Here is a 19,674-nt window from a genome sequence, read left to right on the forward strand (position 1 = left end):
TATTTCAAACCACTTGTCTAAATCTAATACCAATAGAATCCCCAAAAAGGATTGAGTTTTATAAAGTGCATTTCCATCTTTAAAGAAAACACATACATATTTAAACTAATGAATTTTTCCATCAATTTAAAGAAGAATGATTCACAATCTATTCGGAGGCTTCACTGCATACATAGGGCCATGATCTCTGAAATCATCTTACCTTGGCCAGGACATCTTCTTGTTCTGTTTTAACCCCAAACCTCGGGATACTTGAATTAGTCAGACTAGAACTATGCATCAATTTCTTGACTCCACTGATCTGAGACATTGGTCTTTTCTTTTTCTCCTTTTCCTTCTGAGTTGGAGAAGGAATTTCCACTTCATGTTGCTTATCTTAAGAAATGGAGAAAATATGCTACATTCATTATTAATGTTATTTGTTTTCTTCTTAAGTCAGCGCATACAAAAGGCCAAGTTATAATTGATCACTATGTAGTCTAGGGAATGTTCGCAAATAGTATTTTTCTTTGAAGACTTGATTTGTTTATAATTCTATGTGGAGCAGAACTAATTTGATATCCTTAAATTATAACAAAAATTAACCAAGTAAATTCTACTACAGACTAATTAATACCAAATAGAGTGGTTGCCTCCCAATAGAACATCCTAAGGAAAATAGTATTAATGACATAGGATAACATGCTTAGAGAAAGCAATACTCTTGATTATTTATACTGCTCATCAAGTCCATTTCTGTTTGAAATTTACCTAGTGGCTTGTAAACTACTGTTTACAATTAAGGACTCCAGTTTTAACATATACCTTAAAACAGACAACTTCATATACCAACAAACATCAATGTGTGAACCTAACATCTAAATGAAATAGGTTATACTGTGGGAGTTCAGTTATATATTTATTTATTTGCCGGTCATGGGGCTGAACTCTGGGCCTGGGCACTGTTCCTCAGCTCTTCAGCTCAAGGTGAGCGCTCTACTACTAGAGCCACAACTCCACTTCCAGTTTTTTCTGCTTATGTCATGCTGAAGAACTGAACCCATGGCCTCATGTATGCAAGGCAAGCCCTCTACCACTGAGCCACCTTCCTAGACCTCAAACAGTATTTTTTAAAAACTGGATTACTTTTGATACTTTTATTTCTGTTTTGTAGTGTGATAAGGGATGTTATGATGTTACCATGTTTTATGGAGACCAGATAAGAATCTAAACCATTACCCAAAATATAAGTGGGCATATATGCCCATTTTTGTTTTCTAAAGTAAAACATTCAGGAAGTCTTGGAACAGTAATCCATCGTCAAAGGCAATCAGTACCCCTAACTCAACCTTGCAAATACTATAGTGCAATAGGTGGCTATGTAATATGTACAAAGTAGATATTACAGTGATTCTGTTTTGAAAGTAAATGTATATCAAATCACACAGGAAATGTCAAGAACACTGACTTTTACTTGTTGCATGTCCTTTCTTCATTTGAGGTATGAGAATTATGCTAGGACACTGCAACCTTAATTATGATCAATGAACTTTTCTCCTTTTTTTTGGGGGGGGGGGGAGTGTACTAGGCTTGAATTCAGGGCCTTGCACAGTTACCTGGCTTTTTCGCTTAGGGTTGGCACTCTACCATTTGAGCCACACCTACATTTATGGCTTTCTTCTCATTAAATGGAGATAAGAGTCTCATGGATTTGTTTGCCTAAGCTGGCTTCAAATTACAATCCTTAGATCTTAGGCTACTGAGTAGCCAGGATTATAGGCATGAGCCACTGGTGACCAGTTTAGCAAATCAGTCTTTGTCCACTGGTTTGCCAACTTGGTGTCTATTAGACTTTCAAACTATCAAGTGTAGAAACCATTTCTAATTTTCCATTAGATACCTCATTCCTAACAATAGTAGTATTTAACAAGAATTTTCAGAGATGTCTTCATAAAATATTCTTCTAAAAAAATCTGATGAAGAATGTAACTCAGTGATAGAGCACTTGCAAACCACATGAAAGGCCCTGAGTTTGAAATAAATAGATAAATAAATAAATGAATGAAACAATTGTTATTTGTCACCTTAGAATTCAAAGCTTACAGACTTGTAGTCTCAAATGATTAATAAGATGAATACAAACAAAATTTTCACACCTCTCTGGTTTCCAGAATGAAGTAACACTCCAGTCCTCCTTTACAAACCAATAAGTGAATAAATCAAAAGGAAAAAATGACAAAGTTCATGGTGTTAATCTCACCTAAGAATGTGTTTGATATATACTCCGAAACTTGATTTCCAGACCGACTCATTTCAGAGAGATGGGTGAGCTCCCGATTAAGCATCCTTTTAAACTAGAAAATAAAACAAAACAAAACAAATACAATGAAACAACAGAATTTTTTTTTAATGAACTAGTATAATCATGCCCTAAGATACAGGAAAATACAATAAAAATATTTTAAAGTGTTTTGACAATTTACAATACTGTCCACAGAAAAATACCACAATCTGTGCTGTCTGTGACAGTGGCGAGACACTGCAGACATGAGACTACCAAATATGTGCAAGTCGTTAATGTGAGTGAGGAACTAAATTTTAAAATTCATTTTACTTTAATCATCTTCAATTTAAACTGTTACAGGCAATCAGTACTAGAGACTTTGACACTCCATGACATTAATCTTAGAAAGAAAGATTAAAAAATGAAGACAATTACTAGTCTTTAGAGAAGAAAAATATAATTTATATGCATACAGAAGTGTTGCCATATGATTAAACATGACATATTTTCATCAGTTTATCACTATAAAAAGTGAACGTAAACTATTGTCTAAAGGTTAAAATCTAGTCTTTTGCCATATAGACAAACAACAAATTGGGTGCTCTTTCAGAACTTCGAATATATTCTCCATAATGTTTCCATTTTAGAGTTTTTGTCAAGTAGGAAGCATAAGCTGCATGAGTCCTCACAACCACAAGATTTACCAACCCATTCCCAAATCATGGAGTAAAAACGGCTCAATTTTCAACATGCTACTCCATTATTTCACAATTTATTTTATTGAGGCTCCAATACCTAGTTCATCCACTGAAATTGATCTGCTACTACCAAATGTAATTACCGTTATCCCCAATTGTCAAGATATCATATTTGTCTACCAATCAATTTGTCTACCAATCCTTGGGCCTTTTCATATGCCTTTCATATTTCTCACCACACAGAAAATGAAGTAACTGCTATTACTTGATCAAAAAGTCAAAGATTAATTTTTAGTAGCCTTTATTTTTATTTACTTAATTTTGTGCTGGAAATGGGGCTTGCACTCAGGTGTCAATTTTGCTTGGCTTTTTTTGCTCAAGTCTACTATTTGAATCACACCTTCATTTTAGGCTTGTTGCTGGAGATATGAGTCTCACCAACTTTTCTGCCCAGTCTTGCCAACTTTTCTGCTCAGTCGGGTTTAAACTGTGATCCTTAGATGTCAGCTTCCTGGGTAGCTAGGATTACAGGCATAAACTACCAGTGCCTGGCTAAAATTTATAATTTTACTTTAAATTCCTTTTAAGTCTAGAGGGGAGAAATGAGCTAATCTTTTGGAAATTTTTTCAAATATAGTTCTTACTTGTATTGAATTCCTTTACTTAGAAATTTCAAAACTATTAATTCTCTACATAAATTCATATAAAGATGGTCAGACTCAATACAGTTAAATAGATGTTTTTCAAAGTCAATCCAAATAAGCTGTAAGAATTTAACTCTTATCATGAAACACTGAGGGACCAAATTTTTCAATAAACTGTTAGATATAAGAAAGACACATTTGGGGGGGAAGGGGGGAGGCTGGGAAGGGATGTGAAGGGTAAACAAAGGAGGAGGCTGCAATGCTTGGTAAGAAATGTACGCATTATCCTGCCCATGTAATTGTAACTCTTCTGTACAGTATGTTCACAAATAAAATAAAATTAAATTTAAAAAAAAAAGAAAGACACATTTGCAGTCAAGAATAAAGAAGATAAATTCTAGCTGTCAATTTATAGGTCTAGAGAGTTTATTCTCAAACTCAGGACTGCTAAGTTCCTGATTATTTTCTTTATTCATATATTATATAATTTCTTGTTAATTTTTAAATTATATATATATATATATGATAGAAACTCTAGATTTTTTTAAAGTTGTACAGGAGAAAGAAGCCATATACAGTGAAACCTCTTGGTACAGTTAGTATGTACCTAATAGATACATCTATCTATGTGTCTGTGTGTGTATATACACGCGTCTTAAAATGGGATCATGTAGTATATAAAACACAGCTTGGTGCTTGTTATCACTGAGCATTCTGCATTATCATCTATTGGACAAAATAAAAATTGAAGCTTTTTAGAATATTCAGAAAGATATTTGCAATAGTGTTCAAAATCTTTGTCCATCTTTACTAACTTCCACTTTTAAGTGAATTATGTGTGTCAACAAGTTGTAAGTATTGATTTAAGTATCTTGTAAATATTTATCCTGGGACATAGCAGATGCTCAATCTTGAGTTGTGTCCCTCAGGTTTCTTTCTGTCACTTAGTCTCAGACTTCTGGGCCTTTTATATGGATAACTGGTTTTTATCATTGTAGGCCATACAGATGAAGGACTTGACTAGCTAACCCTTTATCCAGTTCTGTCAAAGAATTTAGAAGTATTCATATGGGAAGTTGTGACTGTGTTTCAAAAACAAAATACCACATTCATGCAATGTAAGAAAAGATGAGATTTACTGTTGAAAAAAAAAAAACCCTGCTCATGAGGCAATCACATCTAAAAGAGTTGCATGCATTCAATGCCACATTTCTTTGACCTAAAGTGATGCATGTTTTATGAGCAAAAAGCTATTAAGAACTACCTGGTTATGGCAAAACCCTTGAAGATAAAGACACTGGGTGCTAGGACCTGCTTTCAGCACTGTGAGACACTCAGAGGGCTGTATAGAAACAGCGGCTCCCCTGCACTTCTCTCAACCCAACTGAATGACATAATGCAAGCCTGCTGGGGCAAGTGGAGAAGCTACACAGGGACATCATCATTAACAGACCCACCGTGTACCATACATCAAACGAGGCCGAAGAAACTACACACCGTATACCCAAACAGAAACATGATCAGATATACCTACAGAAATGCTATAGGAAATATTAGCATTTTCTAGAAGAACAGACTGAATTGTAATTTCCTGGCAGTTTGCTTATATAATTATAATTCATCAAAGTAGCCAGTTAGTACAAGCAACAAAAGCAAAAACAGCCAGGAAAAGGCATCCACTGTACAGACCGAATAGATGACAGTCTGTAAACTCCATTGAATTGTGCCTCATCGAAGACTATTCTCCTGTCTTTGTTCCCAAACACAAAGCATGATTTGGAGAAGCCCTTCATTGTATGCTTGTCTCCCTATGAATGCTTGAAAAGTGCCTCAAAGAAGTCAACATTTCATTTAAATATAATTACAAGGGACAATATTTCAAACAAACCTTTATAAATAATTTTCCCAAAGGGGGGGAGCATGGGAAATTTCTTAAAGATAATTTTATAACAGTCACATGTTACAACATGAAGGTATTTTCTAAAGAAATTAACATTGTTTTCCTTTTTTGCTACTGATAAAAAAAAAAACTTTCAATCTAAGGAAGTTAATTAATAACCTAAAAAATGATCACAAGTGTTTTCTCACTTGGTAGCTGATCTTACAACTTGGTGATAAACCAGAAAACACATTTTTAATGTGAAGTCAAAGTTCTATCAGTTTGAGATGACTGTATCTTGAGCCCTTAAAAAATGTATCAAAATGAAAAAAAAATGTATCAAAATGAGCTGGTGAAAAGCTTAAATTCTGTGGGGATTTGGAGGTGTTTGTTATTTTCTATGCTTTTCTGCATTAAAGTTAGCCAAGAAATGGCTAGCAAAATTCACACAATGATTAAAACATTTGTACAAATAATTACACAACATTACTATGGATGGGGAGAAAACGATAGAGAAAAATGATTTAAAGTGGTAATCAAATATATTCTTCCTAGAACCCCATTATATTTCTTAACAAATTTAAGGAAAACAAAATATTAAAACTTCTTTTCAATGAAAACTACTTGAAAATGCATGACAATTTAAATGAGCAGCTGACTATTTTTGAAGTATTTTATATTGATGAGTTTCTCAGAGATTTTGGTTGAAATAGTTTTGCCAACAGTAGAGGAAAAAACATGATTGCAATAAGGGGAAAAAAGGAAGATTTCTAAGTGAATGCTTTCAGATCTTTTCTTTGTTCTCATGCATCAGAGTATCTATGAACAGCCTTTAAGACATAAAACAAAGTGCAAAGACAGCTAAATCTGTATTCTGCATTTCAGGTTTCAAAACTCTTTTTCACTAATTAGCATTCTATATTTAAGACTGTTAGAAAAGAATGATAAATTAATCAAACTAATCAGAACTTTTAAAAATCCAATCATCTGTAATTGTGAATGCTGCCAGTATGCTCTGAATGAATTACATATCATCTTAATACAAATTTAAAGTAGTACAGATCAAATGGCAAGAAAATTTTTGGTTTTGTTTTTCTTCCATAATATTCTGCTCAAAACCATTTGAACACACTGGAATGTGATACACTACAAGTGTGGCAGACCTAAGTCTTAAAAGCCATTTAAATGAGTAGTAAACATATATTAGTTGCAATAACATGAATCCTATGGCATTGTTCAAAATCATAATATACAACCACAAAGTCCTTAAAATGCATCAAAATCAGCTGGCTAAAAGCTAAGGGAGAAATCTTAGTAGGATTATTCCTTGTAGTATTCCTTATAGTATGTTCTATAGTTGCTTGCATTAAAAAAATGATTCATGGAGGAGCAAGTAAAATTCAAACAACGAAAGGCAGGTGTACTGGCTCACATGTATGCTCCCAGCATTCAGTAGGCTGATGCAGGAGGATTGTGAGATCGAGGCCAGTCTGGGCTACATGTCTCAAAACAATGACAATAGCAACAACAAACAAAAATATCAAACAATGAGAAATATATAACATATATTTTAAAACATTTAAAATCTGGACCATTTATAGCTGTAAAGGAAGCTTAAGAATAATGAGTAGCTGGACAACTGAAACACAAGTGCTCTAGTTTTCTTAGAATTCCAGTGAATCTTAACAGTGAAAGATAAATTTCCCTTCATAAAGAAACGTTTTTTTAGAAGTCCATCTAAAAGCCATTCAAGTAACAGTAAAGGAATCCTTGAAAATATGTTGTGATAGGTTCAAATAAACTTCCTTTTCTAAACTTATGCTTCCTTTGGGACTCGATAAGGTCTTTCTACCTCTGTCTTCCATCACGGAGATAGACCTCCATGCTACCTTGCCACAAGGCTGGCAAAAAGCCTTCCAGCATGAACACAATCTCATCAAATTCAGTAAACAAAATTCATTAATACAAGTAACAGCACCAAATACACTTTCTAATTTTATAAGTAGTCATAAGTTTATTTCAATAAATTATCACTTAAATAGTCAAGTAATGTTGCTTTTTAAATATCATCTAGAGCTCTATATCCAAAAGCAAAAAAAATTCCTTATCAGATTAAAATAGGTGTTTAAAAGAGCCACAAGTTCATTTTGTAAAGTTTAAGAGCTGCATGCTAACCAGAACCTACAAATCTTAATAATAAAATTAGTCCAATAATCTGTTTGCAATGAATTTATTTAAAGTCATTGATATTTTAAAGCACAAGTTAAATTTATACCACACACCAACTGACAAACTACTACACATCAATAAATCTTTTTAACAGGCAGACTACTGATAGACAGTCATGCAATTTTATTTCGAACATAAAACATCTATTTCATTTCTAGTTGATATCTAAGGGAAGAATATAAAAATTGCTTAAAAAGCGTGGATACTAATATGATTTGTCAAAAATTATCAGTTATATAATCAAAGGAATCAGTTTTCAAAGACAAAATAAATCTTACCTTTATGTAGCCCCATGACACTGACAATAAATAATTTGCTTCAGGCATTTTTGATTGATTATATATACATATATATGTATATAAAGATGAAAGTATATATATATATATATATATATATATATATATATATAATATGACACTAAGTTCTAAAAGGTATGTGAGTTTAAAACCGTGATACTTTTAACAATCTCCATACGCCATGCAACATGGGAATTTAAAGATTTTTGGTAATTAAGTACACCTAAGAAAGCCTCGCATTAGGTCCCATCCAGTCGTCTTCCCATTAAAGACATGCCATTTATTCAACTCCAGAATGAAACAAAATTCAACAACTATTCTTAATAAAGAAAATCCAAGAGATAAAGGAATAGCTAAAGATCTAAGGGTCTGCATCTTCCTCTCCCGGAGCTCCAGGGCTTAATGAATAATGTATGCCAAGATGCTTAGCTTCAAGAAAGACTAGTTCTGTCAAAAGCTACCAAATAAGGAGCTGCGGGGGAAGCCTGAAAGAGTGACAAGAAACCCCGCCCATAGAACCTCAACTCTGCACCAATCACCTTCCAGCTTCTGTCTAGAAGGGACGGGGGGCGTGGTCGCGGCATAGGTTGATTTGTGATTGGCTGGGGAAGACGAGCCTCTGGGGAAAAGAGGTTTTCCTCCTCCCCGGGTGAACGCCATTTAATAATGGTTTTCCTACAGCTCTAAGGCTGCGCTGTGAAAAGAGAATAGGGCTTCCCTCTGGCAGAGATGGATAATGATCATCAAGCTATTCACAAGTCCCTAGTTTGTTCTTAAATAAAAGAGCTGCCAGTCCTTTCAGAGTCATTTCTACAGAATTTTAACATCCTCTGATTTCTCTCTTCCTTGCAAAGGGGAGTCTAAAAATGACAGTCATGCATTTAAATTGCCTCCTCCTCTCTAAACCCAAACACGTGGCTTCCCCGGTGACGCAGATAGAACCATGGCTCTTCCCCAGACCGACACACTAGCACAGTGCTCATGAACTATTACCACGTCTGTTCAGAATTCACAGATGACATGAAGCATTCCCTCACCTGGTGGCAGATCTGCTCTCAGCTCTATTGTTACCTGTGGCTGAGCCCCGCCACCTCTCAAACCTAAAATAATTAAATGCGACTGGGGAGAAATGGACTCTGAAAGCTAATGAGCTATGAATGGAAGAAGAATGCAGGCTTCTGTACAGATTCCAGGATCTATATTTAACTGAGCTTTTTTTTTTTTTTTTTTTTTTTTACTATGATTATCTAGTAAGAAAGGAATGAGTGGCTTTTAGGTATACAGAACTTAACTTTAGAGCACTCACACCTTTTATAGGAGGATTAAACAGGAAATCTGTATTTTGTGGGGGAAAAAATAATCTTTTTTGTATGGTTTGGAATAGTATTACTCTGTCATTTTCACACAAAAGATTTCCTGTGAATGAGAAAAAAAATCTGGCTCTTACCCTATTCTAATTTATTTTAAAAATGTCCTGCTCAGTGTTCCTTACCTTCCTCTCCAAGTTTTACTATTCTGTACTTCTATGACTTACTGATATTTTGATATTAAACTTCCTTCTTGCCATTCAAGTATTCTGTATCAGGTATGTCTGTCTTATTGTGTTCTTATCATAAACATTCATCTAATGGTGTAGCTTCAGTTTCCAAGGTTTTAGTTACCCTCAGTCAACTGTCAACATTAAATTTTAAAAATTCCAAAAATAAACATTTATGACTTATAAATAACTTTGTGGTCTATTTTTGCAGTTGTGCTGTTTTAATATAGGGCGGTTAATTACTTATTGTGCCTAGTGTATAAACTATAAAGTGATGTAGGTACAGAAAAAGAAATGACATGGTTGGTGTCCAAAATTATCCACCATCTTAAGCCATAGGCTACTGGAAATTCATCATGATCAATACTGTTACCTGCCTCTGACTTCCTATTGTTCCTTTGCTAACTTTCTCAGCTGCTACTCATGCTTATTGGGTTCTTTTCTTAAATTCCCTTTAATCCTCTACAAAATAAAGAATTTAAAACCTCAATATTCTACTGAGCCATCCTCCCAAAGAATACTCAGGTCTTCCTTATATTTGGTCTTTTATTCTCCTTACCTTCTCTGAGACACTCAGGCCTTGTCTGATTACTCTTCTCTCTTGCTCTCAGCTCTCAAGGTCTTGAGCTGCTTTGATTTTCTTCCCACTTCTCTGGTCAAGCCTCTTTTTTGCCTTCTTCTATGAATCCCTTAAGTCAAACTTTCCTCAGGCCTACACTCTTCAATGACTACTTCTTACCTGAACTTTAATACCATACACTTCCAAATATTCAATACTCTCCCATTTCAAATACCCTGCCAATCACGTCAAACATTTTCGAAACAGTGAACCAGTTTTCTATTTAAAGGTCTTATCATACGTATTCCTATTGCAGACACAGGGTCAAGGGTTCCAGTGTCTCACATGAAATCTCTGACTCTCCTACCATTCACTCTGTATCTCATGTGAATCACACGCTATCAAGTGTTTAATATAAATCATCTAACTGGATCCTTGAGTAACCCTGGCATGTTCTGCTCTACCACGTTACCTTTCTCGTGGAGAAGAAAGCATGACTTGTCCAAGTTCAGGTCCTTGGGTATCTAATCCTAACTTCCAAATTAGCTACAGTGGTAGCTAGTCCATCGCAACAGACTCCTAATGAGCAGATGGTCTGGGTAACCAATAGGTAATGTTGTATGATTGTCAAGGTCCTGAAAAGTATTGAAGTTTTCCCTTTGTTCCAACTGTACTGAGATCTCTGCACCAACACATAGGAAGGACCAAGGAAGCCTGTGCTGACTTCATGGAAAAGAGGCGAGGGGACAGAATAAGGGGTGGGGGGGAGGACAGAGCCACAGAGGGAGGGAGAGAACAAGCACACACGGCCAGAGTGAAGGAGCATCTTAATCACCCAGTACAGTAGAAACGTCAGAGGACTCCATCCCCAAGGGTCATATGACTACAACCCTGTGAGGAACTTCAAATGAGACAAGACCAGTTAGGCCATAAAGCCATGAACACTGATACAAACTCACCAATATTTCAAGGCACTCATTTTGAAGTGATAGGTTCTACAGAAATAAGTACCTTCATTCATTCTGAGATTCCCTATGCAAAAGTATTTGAAACAGAAAATAACACAGGAATGGTGAATGTAGGGGGATCATCATGACGAAGATAACGGTAATTCTAACAATTCCATGTACCAACACTTTTAACTCGCACATTTTTTAAAACTCATTTTACTAACGATACCAAGTTTTCTTTTGGCCGCATCACCTCACCTGTATCTCAGTCCCCAAGCTATGACTACCATTGCTTCTTGTTCATCTTGCCGGCCCCTCCCAGTCCCATGCTGATCTCCACGCTCAGACCGGTTTTCTTGACATCTAAGGCGTTAGCTTGTGATTTCAAAGCTAGTGACCAACTCCTGGGCCACGCTGCTCCTCACATGCACATCTTAAATGGGCCCCATACTGCTGGCCCTAATCTTCAACCACAGGCTGTTTCCAACTGCTTCTTGGCCCTACTGAGGGGTGGCTAATGTTACAACGACTTCCATAATACAGCAAGCATCCCTGTGTCCCATCTTTGCCAATTCACTTCCCAGAAAACCTTCCTTTTTCATTCTGCCTGTCCCTTTCAAATATTCAATATTCAATAACTTTCAGATATTCAAGAACTTGCCCCAGGAGTGACAGGATTGAGAAGCAAATCCAGATTTCTTTCACGGCATATGATAGGTTTGCATTAACTTAAATTGATATAACTCTTCCATAACTGTCATGAATCTAGGAATAGAGAATTGTTTTCATCTATGCTCACTCCTGCTGATTTTTTTTTACAGTATCTTGATCTATATAACTTCAGTTACCATCCCTATGGTCAGATTGCTGGACAGAATAGATCCTACAACTGGCCTAGTCAGGAAGCAAGTTTTCAGAGAAAGGAGCTCCACTTGCAAGGAAACATGCTTTTGCTTGTGAGTACACCATGGGCAACACAACACAGGTCTCTCATGGGCAGATAGAGGACAATGACATATTCCGAAGGGGAACTGAGGTCCAGAGAGTCCTTATAACACGGCTGATGAGGTAACTCCACCGCCAACTGCAGCTTTCCCACTCGGAATCCTCTGCTTTCATACATACAAAAGGCTCCATACATGGTGTGAGTGAATGCAAATAGAAAAAAATAATGTGCCTCAGCCTTCAGTTTTCTTTTTCTGACTCTTCCTATTAATCTACCTCAGATTCTCCAGATACCAGTCCTCATTTTCTCAGTCCTTAACTGATACCCCCAAGCAATTAGCAATCTCTCTGAACTATTTCAGGACATTTCAGGATATTTAAATTTTTACTGATGGGATTGAATCGTGACACATTAACGCATGCTGGCATCATTGAAATATCAGTCAAGACCAAGAAGGCAAATTTTTAACTAAGGAAAAAGAAAAATATGCCAAAATATAGCAAAACTGGAGCTCAGAAAGCTCAAGTTCTTGTCAAGGCCAAGAAATACTAAGGCCTGGATTTGAACTCAAGCACTCCATCTTTAGAAAACTAAACTGCCAAAAATTATACTTTATAAACCAAACATAAAAGACAAGTATTACTTTATGGTTTTGTGTGTGGTTTTTTGTTTTGTTGTTTGTTGGTCATGGGGCTTGAACTCTGGGCCTGGGCGCTGTCTCTGAGCTCTTCAGCTCCAGGCTACCACTTGAGCCACAGCTCTACTTCTGGCTTTTTCTGTTTATGTGGTGCTGAGGAATCGAATCCAGGACTATAGCATGCTAGGTAAGCACTCTACCACTGAGCCACTTTCCAGCCCTACTTTTTATATGCGCTTAAAAATAAAGGACACCTAAAAGTAGAAGAGAGATCACCAGGGCTAGGAATGGTTGTGAGTGTAAGTGGGGTGGAAAAAGGGTGATCTGATTGGTGTAAGCTGTTTGCATGTATATATATCTGTATCTATGTAAATATCATAATGAGTCTCACTAATATTACAATTAACACGTTAATTTAAAAACTAGTGCCTCAAAGCTTATTCTGTATTTAGCCTAGAATCAATAAAAAAGATCTATTAATACAAACAATTCTAAGCCATATACAGTATTACTGAGCTTGAAATATTTAAGAATAAGTGCATTCAGTCTTGAATTTCTCTAGCCTTGGATTTTCCTGGGAATACTATTTTTGCAGTAGGACTGAAACCAACAGAAAACATTTTCTCCCATAATCAATCTGTAACATTTTTACAGCAGTCTACTTAGAATGAAAGTTCTGGCAGTTATCATTAATCAAGAAGCCAATTTATGTAAAATAAGATATTCTATATTCTGTTTTGCTTGGATTATTAAAGGAAAATCCCATTATTTGCTTTCCCTGGAAGAATTCTGAGGCAAAGTTAAACTTCACATATTAAATAAAATATACTAATTTGCTGAATTAAGTCATCAGTAAATTGTTTTTGATATTTTATATATATACCAAACTAGCATTTTTTAAAACACTCACTACTCTTCTTCTGCTTCCTAATGTCTTCAAAATAATTTCAGAGACAAATGACAATCTAAACTTCATTTGTAACTCACAATGAAAGCATGAATTTTAAGTCTATTTTAACTGAGAAACTGCACTTAGGGCTACTATTTTAAAACCTTTAGGCTAGTAAATCTACTTCATCTGTTTGTGTTTACTGCCCTCTAGTGATGGGGAATAAGAATTTGACTGGAGAAACAGCTCTGTTGCTCAGGCAATTTCACATTTCAAGAATGAAAACTCTTTCAAGTATTATGGAGTTTTGAGACTAAGAAGAGCAAGGTTGATTTTTAAAAACTGAGTAAACATATGAAAAACTCAAAACTTGTTTCACTAAAAATTCTTTGTTTAAAGTAGGAAACATCTGCAGCATTTATTGAGAAAAGAAATTCTACTACACGAAACTTTATTTTTATTGAGTGGTTCCTGGAAGCTGAAATAACACAAGAACTGCTCTGATCGCTGTATTTCTGTTTCTGTTTTACATGGGATAACTCAGTAAATGTTAGCACTGCATTCTGCAATTGTTGATACAGCTTGAATTTATATGCACCCAGAGTTCTGTATGTTATTAACTATGTAGTCAGTCTAGCTGCCATCATTACCACTGTATTTATCAGGACTTTTGTTCCACTGAAGAATAATCAAGTCAACAATTGGGTACACAAATGACAAAAAATGAAGTGTCCATAAAAGTTATCTTGTATGAAAAGGCAAAAAAAAGGACAAAATTAACAATTCCCAATTCATAACAATTGGCCTGCACTGACACTGACATTTTATTCTTATTTTGGATGTCATAATCACCACAAATTGTTAAGTTCTGTACAGTTGATATGCTTTGTGAAAAATAAACAGAGAATAACTGTCTTCTAAAGCAATAACAACAAATTTTAAAACACACTTTTAAACATTCATACATATGAATCTTTTAGACGTTATCACTTTTATATGTGGATCTTAAAGTAAGTCTAAGTCACATAATTTGAGCTAGAATTAAAAAAAGAATGTAAGTTCCTTCTAACAAATGATGATTAAACAATCAAACACTCATTCACAAAATAATAAACTTTAACTTTTCCCTTATACCATGCTTTGTAAACTACTCCAAAAAGATGAAGAGAAGGAAACTCTTCCAAATTGATTCTATGAGTCCTACATAACTATGATGCAAAAAAAAAAAAACAAAAACAAAAACAAGGAATCCTGGTGCCAGTGGCTTACATCTGTAAGGGGCTGAGATTTAAGGATCATGGCTCAAAGCTGGCCTAGGCAAAGCAGGTTTGTGAGACTCCACTTCTGATTAACCACCAAAAACACCAGAAGAAGAGCTAAAGGTCAAGTAGCACAGTGCCAACCATGAGGGGGAAAAAAAGCTACGGGACAATGCCTAGGCCCTGAGTTCTGAGTTCAACCCCCAGTCCTGGAGCAAAAATAAAGAAGATAAAATAAAAGATATGGATATGACAAGAAAAATGATATATCCATGATAAACAAAATGAAAATGTTATTGCCCAAAACTACAAGTCAAATTCATCAGTACAGCAAGACCAAACATCATGATCAAGTGTGATTAAGAATGTAAGGATGGTTCAACATGCTCAAAACAATAACTTGATAAACCTAACAAATCAACAAGATAAAGGAAAAAATAATTCATATGACATATTAAAAGACACAGAAAAAGCATTTTATAAATTCAACATCTCTTCCTTAACAAATTAGGTTAGCAAGGATCATGCCTCAATCCAAAACACAAACCAACAAAAATCCAAATGAACCTATATATGACAAGCTCACAGGGCAACATCATACTGAACATTGAAATGTTGAGAGTCTTCTCCCCCTGAGATTTGGAACAGAATACGGATGCCACTTTCACCACATTTATTTAACAAGTACTGGCAGTACTAACCAGAGCAATTAGGCAAGAGAAAGAGAAGAGAACATCCAATTTTGAATGGAGGTAGTCATAATGCTCTTGTTTGTAGATAACCTCTTATATACAGAAATCTAAAAGCCTGACCAAAAAAACAGAAACAAAAACAAAACCTGTTAGAAGTAATGAATAAAGTCAGTAAAGTGGTAGTCAACAAAACCAAAATACAAATGATATCCTGGGCCACTCATATTAAATAGATAACAAATAGTTATTGTGTACTATTCTAGGTCAACTATGTGCCAGTTGCCAGAGGGAGAAATATGGAATAAAGTTGGTCTAGTTTTGTGCACAAAACTACTTTCAACAGTTGAATTCTTTTTTAAAAACTCTTTTGTCACTTTTTCAAAGGTGTTTTTCCTTTATTCTGTACCGTCAATCCGTTTTCTTTATACCGGTATAGATTTACATGCTAGTTAGTATATATGCTTTTTCCCCTTAATAAAATGACTTTTTCTAAAGCAGCATTTCTCAGAATTCATTGCAAAGAACAGCAGTCCAATGCTGTTCAGACACTTTTTAGACAACTTCCGCTATCAAATAAACCTGACATAGTGCTAACCTTTATGGAGATTGTATATTTTAGTACAGTCAAGACTCTGCCAAGACTGTAATTCATAACCCTGTTTTAATTTGTTTAACATAGCATTTTCCCAAACTTGCTTTACTACTGAACCGCTGACATTTCTAACAAGGAAAAACAAACCAAAGTGTTAGGGTTTCATTGAAAATTCCTGTGAAAGTAATGGCCTTTAAATATCAGACAGTAAAGTGCTTTAAAATGGTTGTTCCCTTAGTCACTTGACAGATATTTATATTAACAGCAACTCTGCTAGCAAGGGGAACAGAATAATGCACAAGACAGACAGTTCCCTGCTCATGCAAACCTTGGTCTCCTGGGGCAGAAAGAGAATAAAGCAGCATACAAAAAGTGAATGACGAATGCTCTGAATGAAGAAAAAAATGGGCAATATGATACTATGGTAGAAGATTGTAAAATTAAATAGGAATGTCTTTGCTAAGAAGAGAAGAGATCGAACTAGCCAGAAAGACCTAATTATTGCAACACAAATCACAGTTGCAAATGGAAGAAGCAACCTAACTGCCCCTCAACTAGTAAGTGAATGAAGAAAATGTAGTATGTATACAACACGGGATATTGTTCAGCCATATGATGAATAGAATCTTGAAATCTATAATAACACAGATGGAACGAACAGCATTAAGTGAAGCAAACCAGGCACAGAAAGTCAAGCAGAGCATGATCCCCTTTCTATGCAGGCTATAAAAGGTTGATCTCATTCATGGAAGTTGAGAGCACCAAGAGGCCAAGAGAGCAGGGAGAACAAAGGATGGGGAGAAGTTGATGAATGGGTACACTAGTTATAGTTACAGAGAAGAAGTTCTGGTATGAACAGCAGGTAGATCAGATATAACAGTACAAATAACAGGAATGTATATTTCAAAACTCTGCAAGAAAGAATTTTGCATGTTTGCACCCTGAAGAAAATATAGATGATGGAGAAGACAGATACAATTACCATAATTTAAACATCACATAGTACATAGACGTACTGAAACTTCAGTAATTCCTAATTATTATGTAAAAAAATTAATGTTTTTATGTATCAGTTCAAAATAAACTGAGCATGGAGTTGGAGGTAAGAAGGGCTATGGTTCAAGGCCAGTCAGAGGGAAAATTTTACTAAACCACAACCAGTAACTGGGCACAATGGTGAACATTTTTTATGTCAGCCACATGGAATCAAGAGCATTCATGTTCCAGGCCAGGCCAAGCAAAAAAGTACATGAGACTCCATCTCAACAGAAAAAACTGGGTTTGGCAATAGGCTCCTGCCATTTATACTTCAAAAAGTATAAATAGGAGGATCAGTGTTCAGGCTTGCTTCGCAATATGCTATACTGGAGAAGAGGAGGAGGAGAAGGAGGAAGATAAGGAGGCATATGAGGAGGAGAAAAAAGGAGGTGGAGCAAAAAGAGATGGAGGTAGAGTACTTGCTTAGCAAGTATGAAGCCCTGAATTCAAATTCTAGTACCATCATCAGCATCTATGTGAATCCTCCTTACGCAATGGTATATACAATCAATGCTTTGACTAGAAGCTATTAGAATTGTCAATGCCAACTTGGAATGTTTTTGAAGATGTCAAACACACCGGGATCATTTTCTCAGAATGCACTAATCTAACACATGTGAGGACCCAAATAGGAGTAGAGTACCACAATTCCTGATAAATAATAGTCTATCTCTACTGGATTTTTCTCCTCATTATGTGAGTCTCCATTCTGACTGAATGGATGTAGATCAGCATATTCAGTTAATGCCATTCCTTGTAAGTCCCTTAAAATTGATCTGAAGAAGAAGAAGAAGAGCTCAGCCTGTTTTCTGCAAATTGCAGTGAAGGTTAAGCCTCTTATCCATTTACCTAGGAACACTACAGGCCTTGCAAACTGTGATCAAGAACTAGACACCAGCAATTACAGCTTGGCCTGTTACATTTCCCTCCTAGCCAGGAAAGCAAGTATGTGAATTCAAACACATGAACTTCCATTTAGGGTACTAAGAAAACACACCAGCAGATGGCTGTCGGCTTCCAGAACACCAACTCAACTCACAAAATGGTCTTTTCCCAGTACATATAGTAAAACAAATAAAAATACTAAAAGCTAAAATTTGTTATCTGCTATGTTCTAAGGATAACAGTCTGATGGCAATATCTCATTTTATTTCAGGAACATTATCTGTTTCTCATTTTATACATGAGCCTTAAGATCTCAACTATGAATTCTGAACAGGCAACTACCTGGTAAAATCTTGCCTTTTCACCAGATATCTACTCCAGAGAAGTGAAGGCCTCTGAACATTTCTACTTAAGACATAACTCCACCTCAATTTTATGGATAAGATTTAACTGTGATATTTGTCCAACAACATCCAACCCCAAATTGGCTTCATCTCCTGATTTCCCAACTATTGTCTTTTCCGTGACTTAGGTTTAGGTTTTCCATCTTCTGGATGCAGTGCCCACCAAGTCGCATTCATCCTGTCACCCTTGTTCGTGCATTATTTCTCCTATCCATTCCTTCTTTCACACTCAGCCTATGTTTCAATTCAATGTTCAATTCTTATTTTCAGTGTTTCTCCTCCCAATAAGATCTATCTTGCCTACCATCTGAAGATGTACCTTCTAAAGCCATATTGTTATTTTTTCCTTACAATGGACTGCAAGAATTTTTCACAATTTATAGGATACTTACAAAGGTTTAGACTAGCAGTAATGCAGTCTGAGGTACGGCCCAATCTATACATGTCATACCTGCCTCTGGTCTTCCAATTGCATTCTCTGCTCTAGTTAGAATCACACTTCTAGAAGGCACACTAACCTTCTACCCCACAAACAGAGAAGCAAGCTAAATCTCTAAGAGTATTGTATCCTACCCTGCCTGATCTGGTCCCTAAAATATATGTTAGTTAGTATCTATACAAATCCTCAACACTCAAGACTCAACTTAAATAGAATCTTTTCTGTAATGATTCCCAATCATTCTGCTTCTCTGAGTTGAATATATTCTGAACTTCTGTAGGGGACTGGAACACAATGAAATACTCTATAACTCAATACACAACAGACTTATTTGCATGGCTAGCTATCTTTTCAGTGGTATATCTGTATGCTTTGAAATGTATTTATATATATATGTATATATATTATATGCTTGTATACAAACACCCATATATAACAATGTCATATAACAATGTCATTTCACCTATAAGAACCTTGGAACAGATAGAGATCCTACCAAGAACCAGGCTAAAACAAAAATTCTTCAGTATAAACCTAAAAAGTGGATTGTGGTTGACTGCAAAAGGTACAAACCAAAATCAAAAGTCTCTAATGATTGTTTTGCACTTGAGAGTGGTATCTTGTTAGACAACAGTCAGGGAATCAAACACAAATAACAAAAGACACACCAAATTGAAAATGTCTCTCAAAAGTGATAGTGCCAATCAAGATGGTTGATATGTCCAGAAACAAAAAAATTGTGTTTGCCATAAGATAAAAATGTGGAGAGAAAAACCACAGGATTTGTTTGTTCTGGTTCACTTTAACTTTCCTGCTTCTTGTTACTTTATTTGCAAAA

The 19,674-nt window shown here is 35.6% G+C and overlaps 1 protein-coding gene across 13 annotated transcripts in view; it reads right to left on the bottom strand.

Moving 5' to 3' along the window:
- Positions 1–19,674, bottom strand: part of Pde4d (phosphodiesterase 4D) — a 1,379,127-nt gene that overhangs the window by 22,133 nt on the left and 1,337,320 nt on the right. For 12 of the 13 annotated variants that reach the window (XM_070041218.1, XM_070041216.1, XM_070041220.1 and 9 more), the window contains 2 exons: positions 2,240–2,333; positions 203–375 (listed from right to left, as the gene is read on the bottom strand). In XM_070041218.1, the coding sequence (XP_069897319.1) occupies positions 203–375; positions 2,240–2,333 (267 nt within the window). Of the gene's footprint in view, positions 1–202; positions 376–2,239; positions 2,334–7,991; positions 8,070–19,674 lie in introns of those variants that run through there. The other variant, XM_070041227.1, reaches the window with a different exon arrangement.

Source organism: Dipodomys merriami, unplaced genomic scaffold (genome assembly GCF_024711535.1).
Source record: "Dipodomys merriami isolate MVZ:Mamm:240054 unplaced genomic scaffold, mDipMer1.0.p SCAF_30, whole genome shotgun sequence".
NCBI classification, from domain to species: domain Eukaryota; kingdom Metazoa; phylum Chordata; class Mammalia; order Rodentia; family Heteromyidae; genus Dipodomys; species Dipodomys merriami.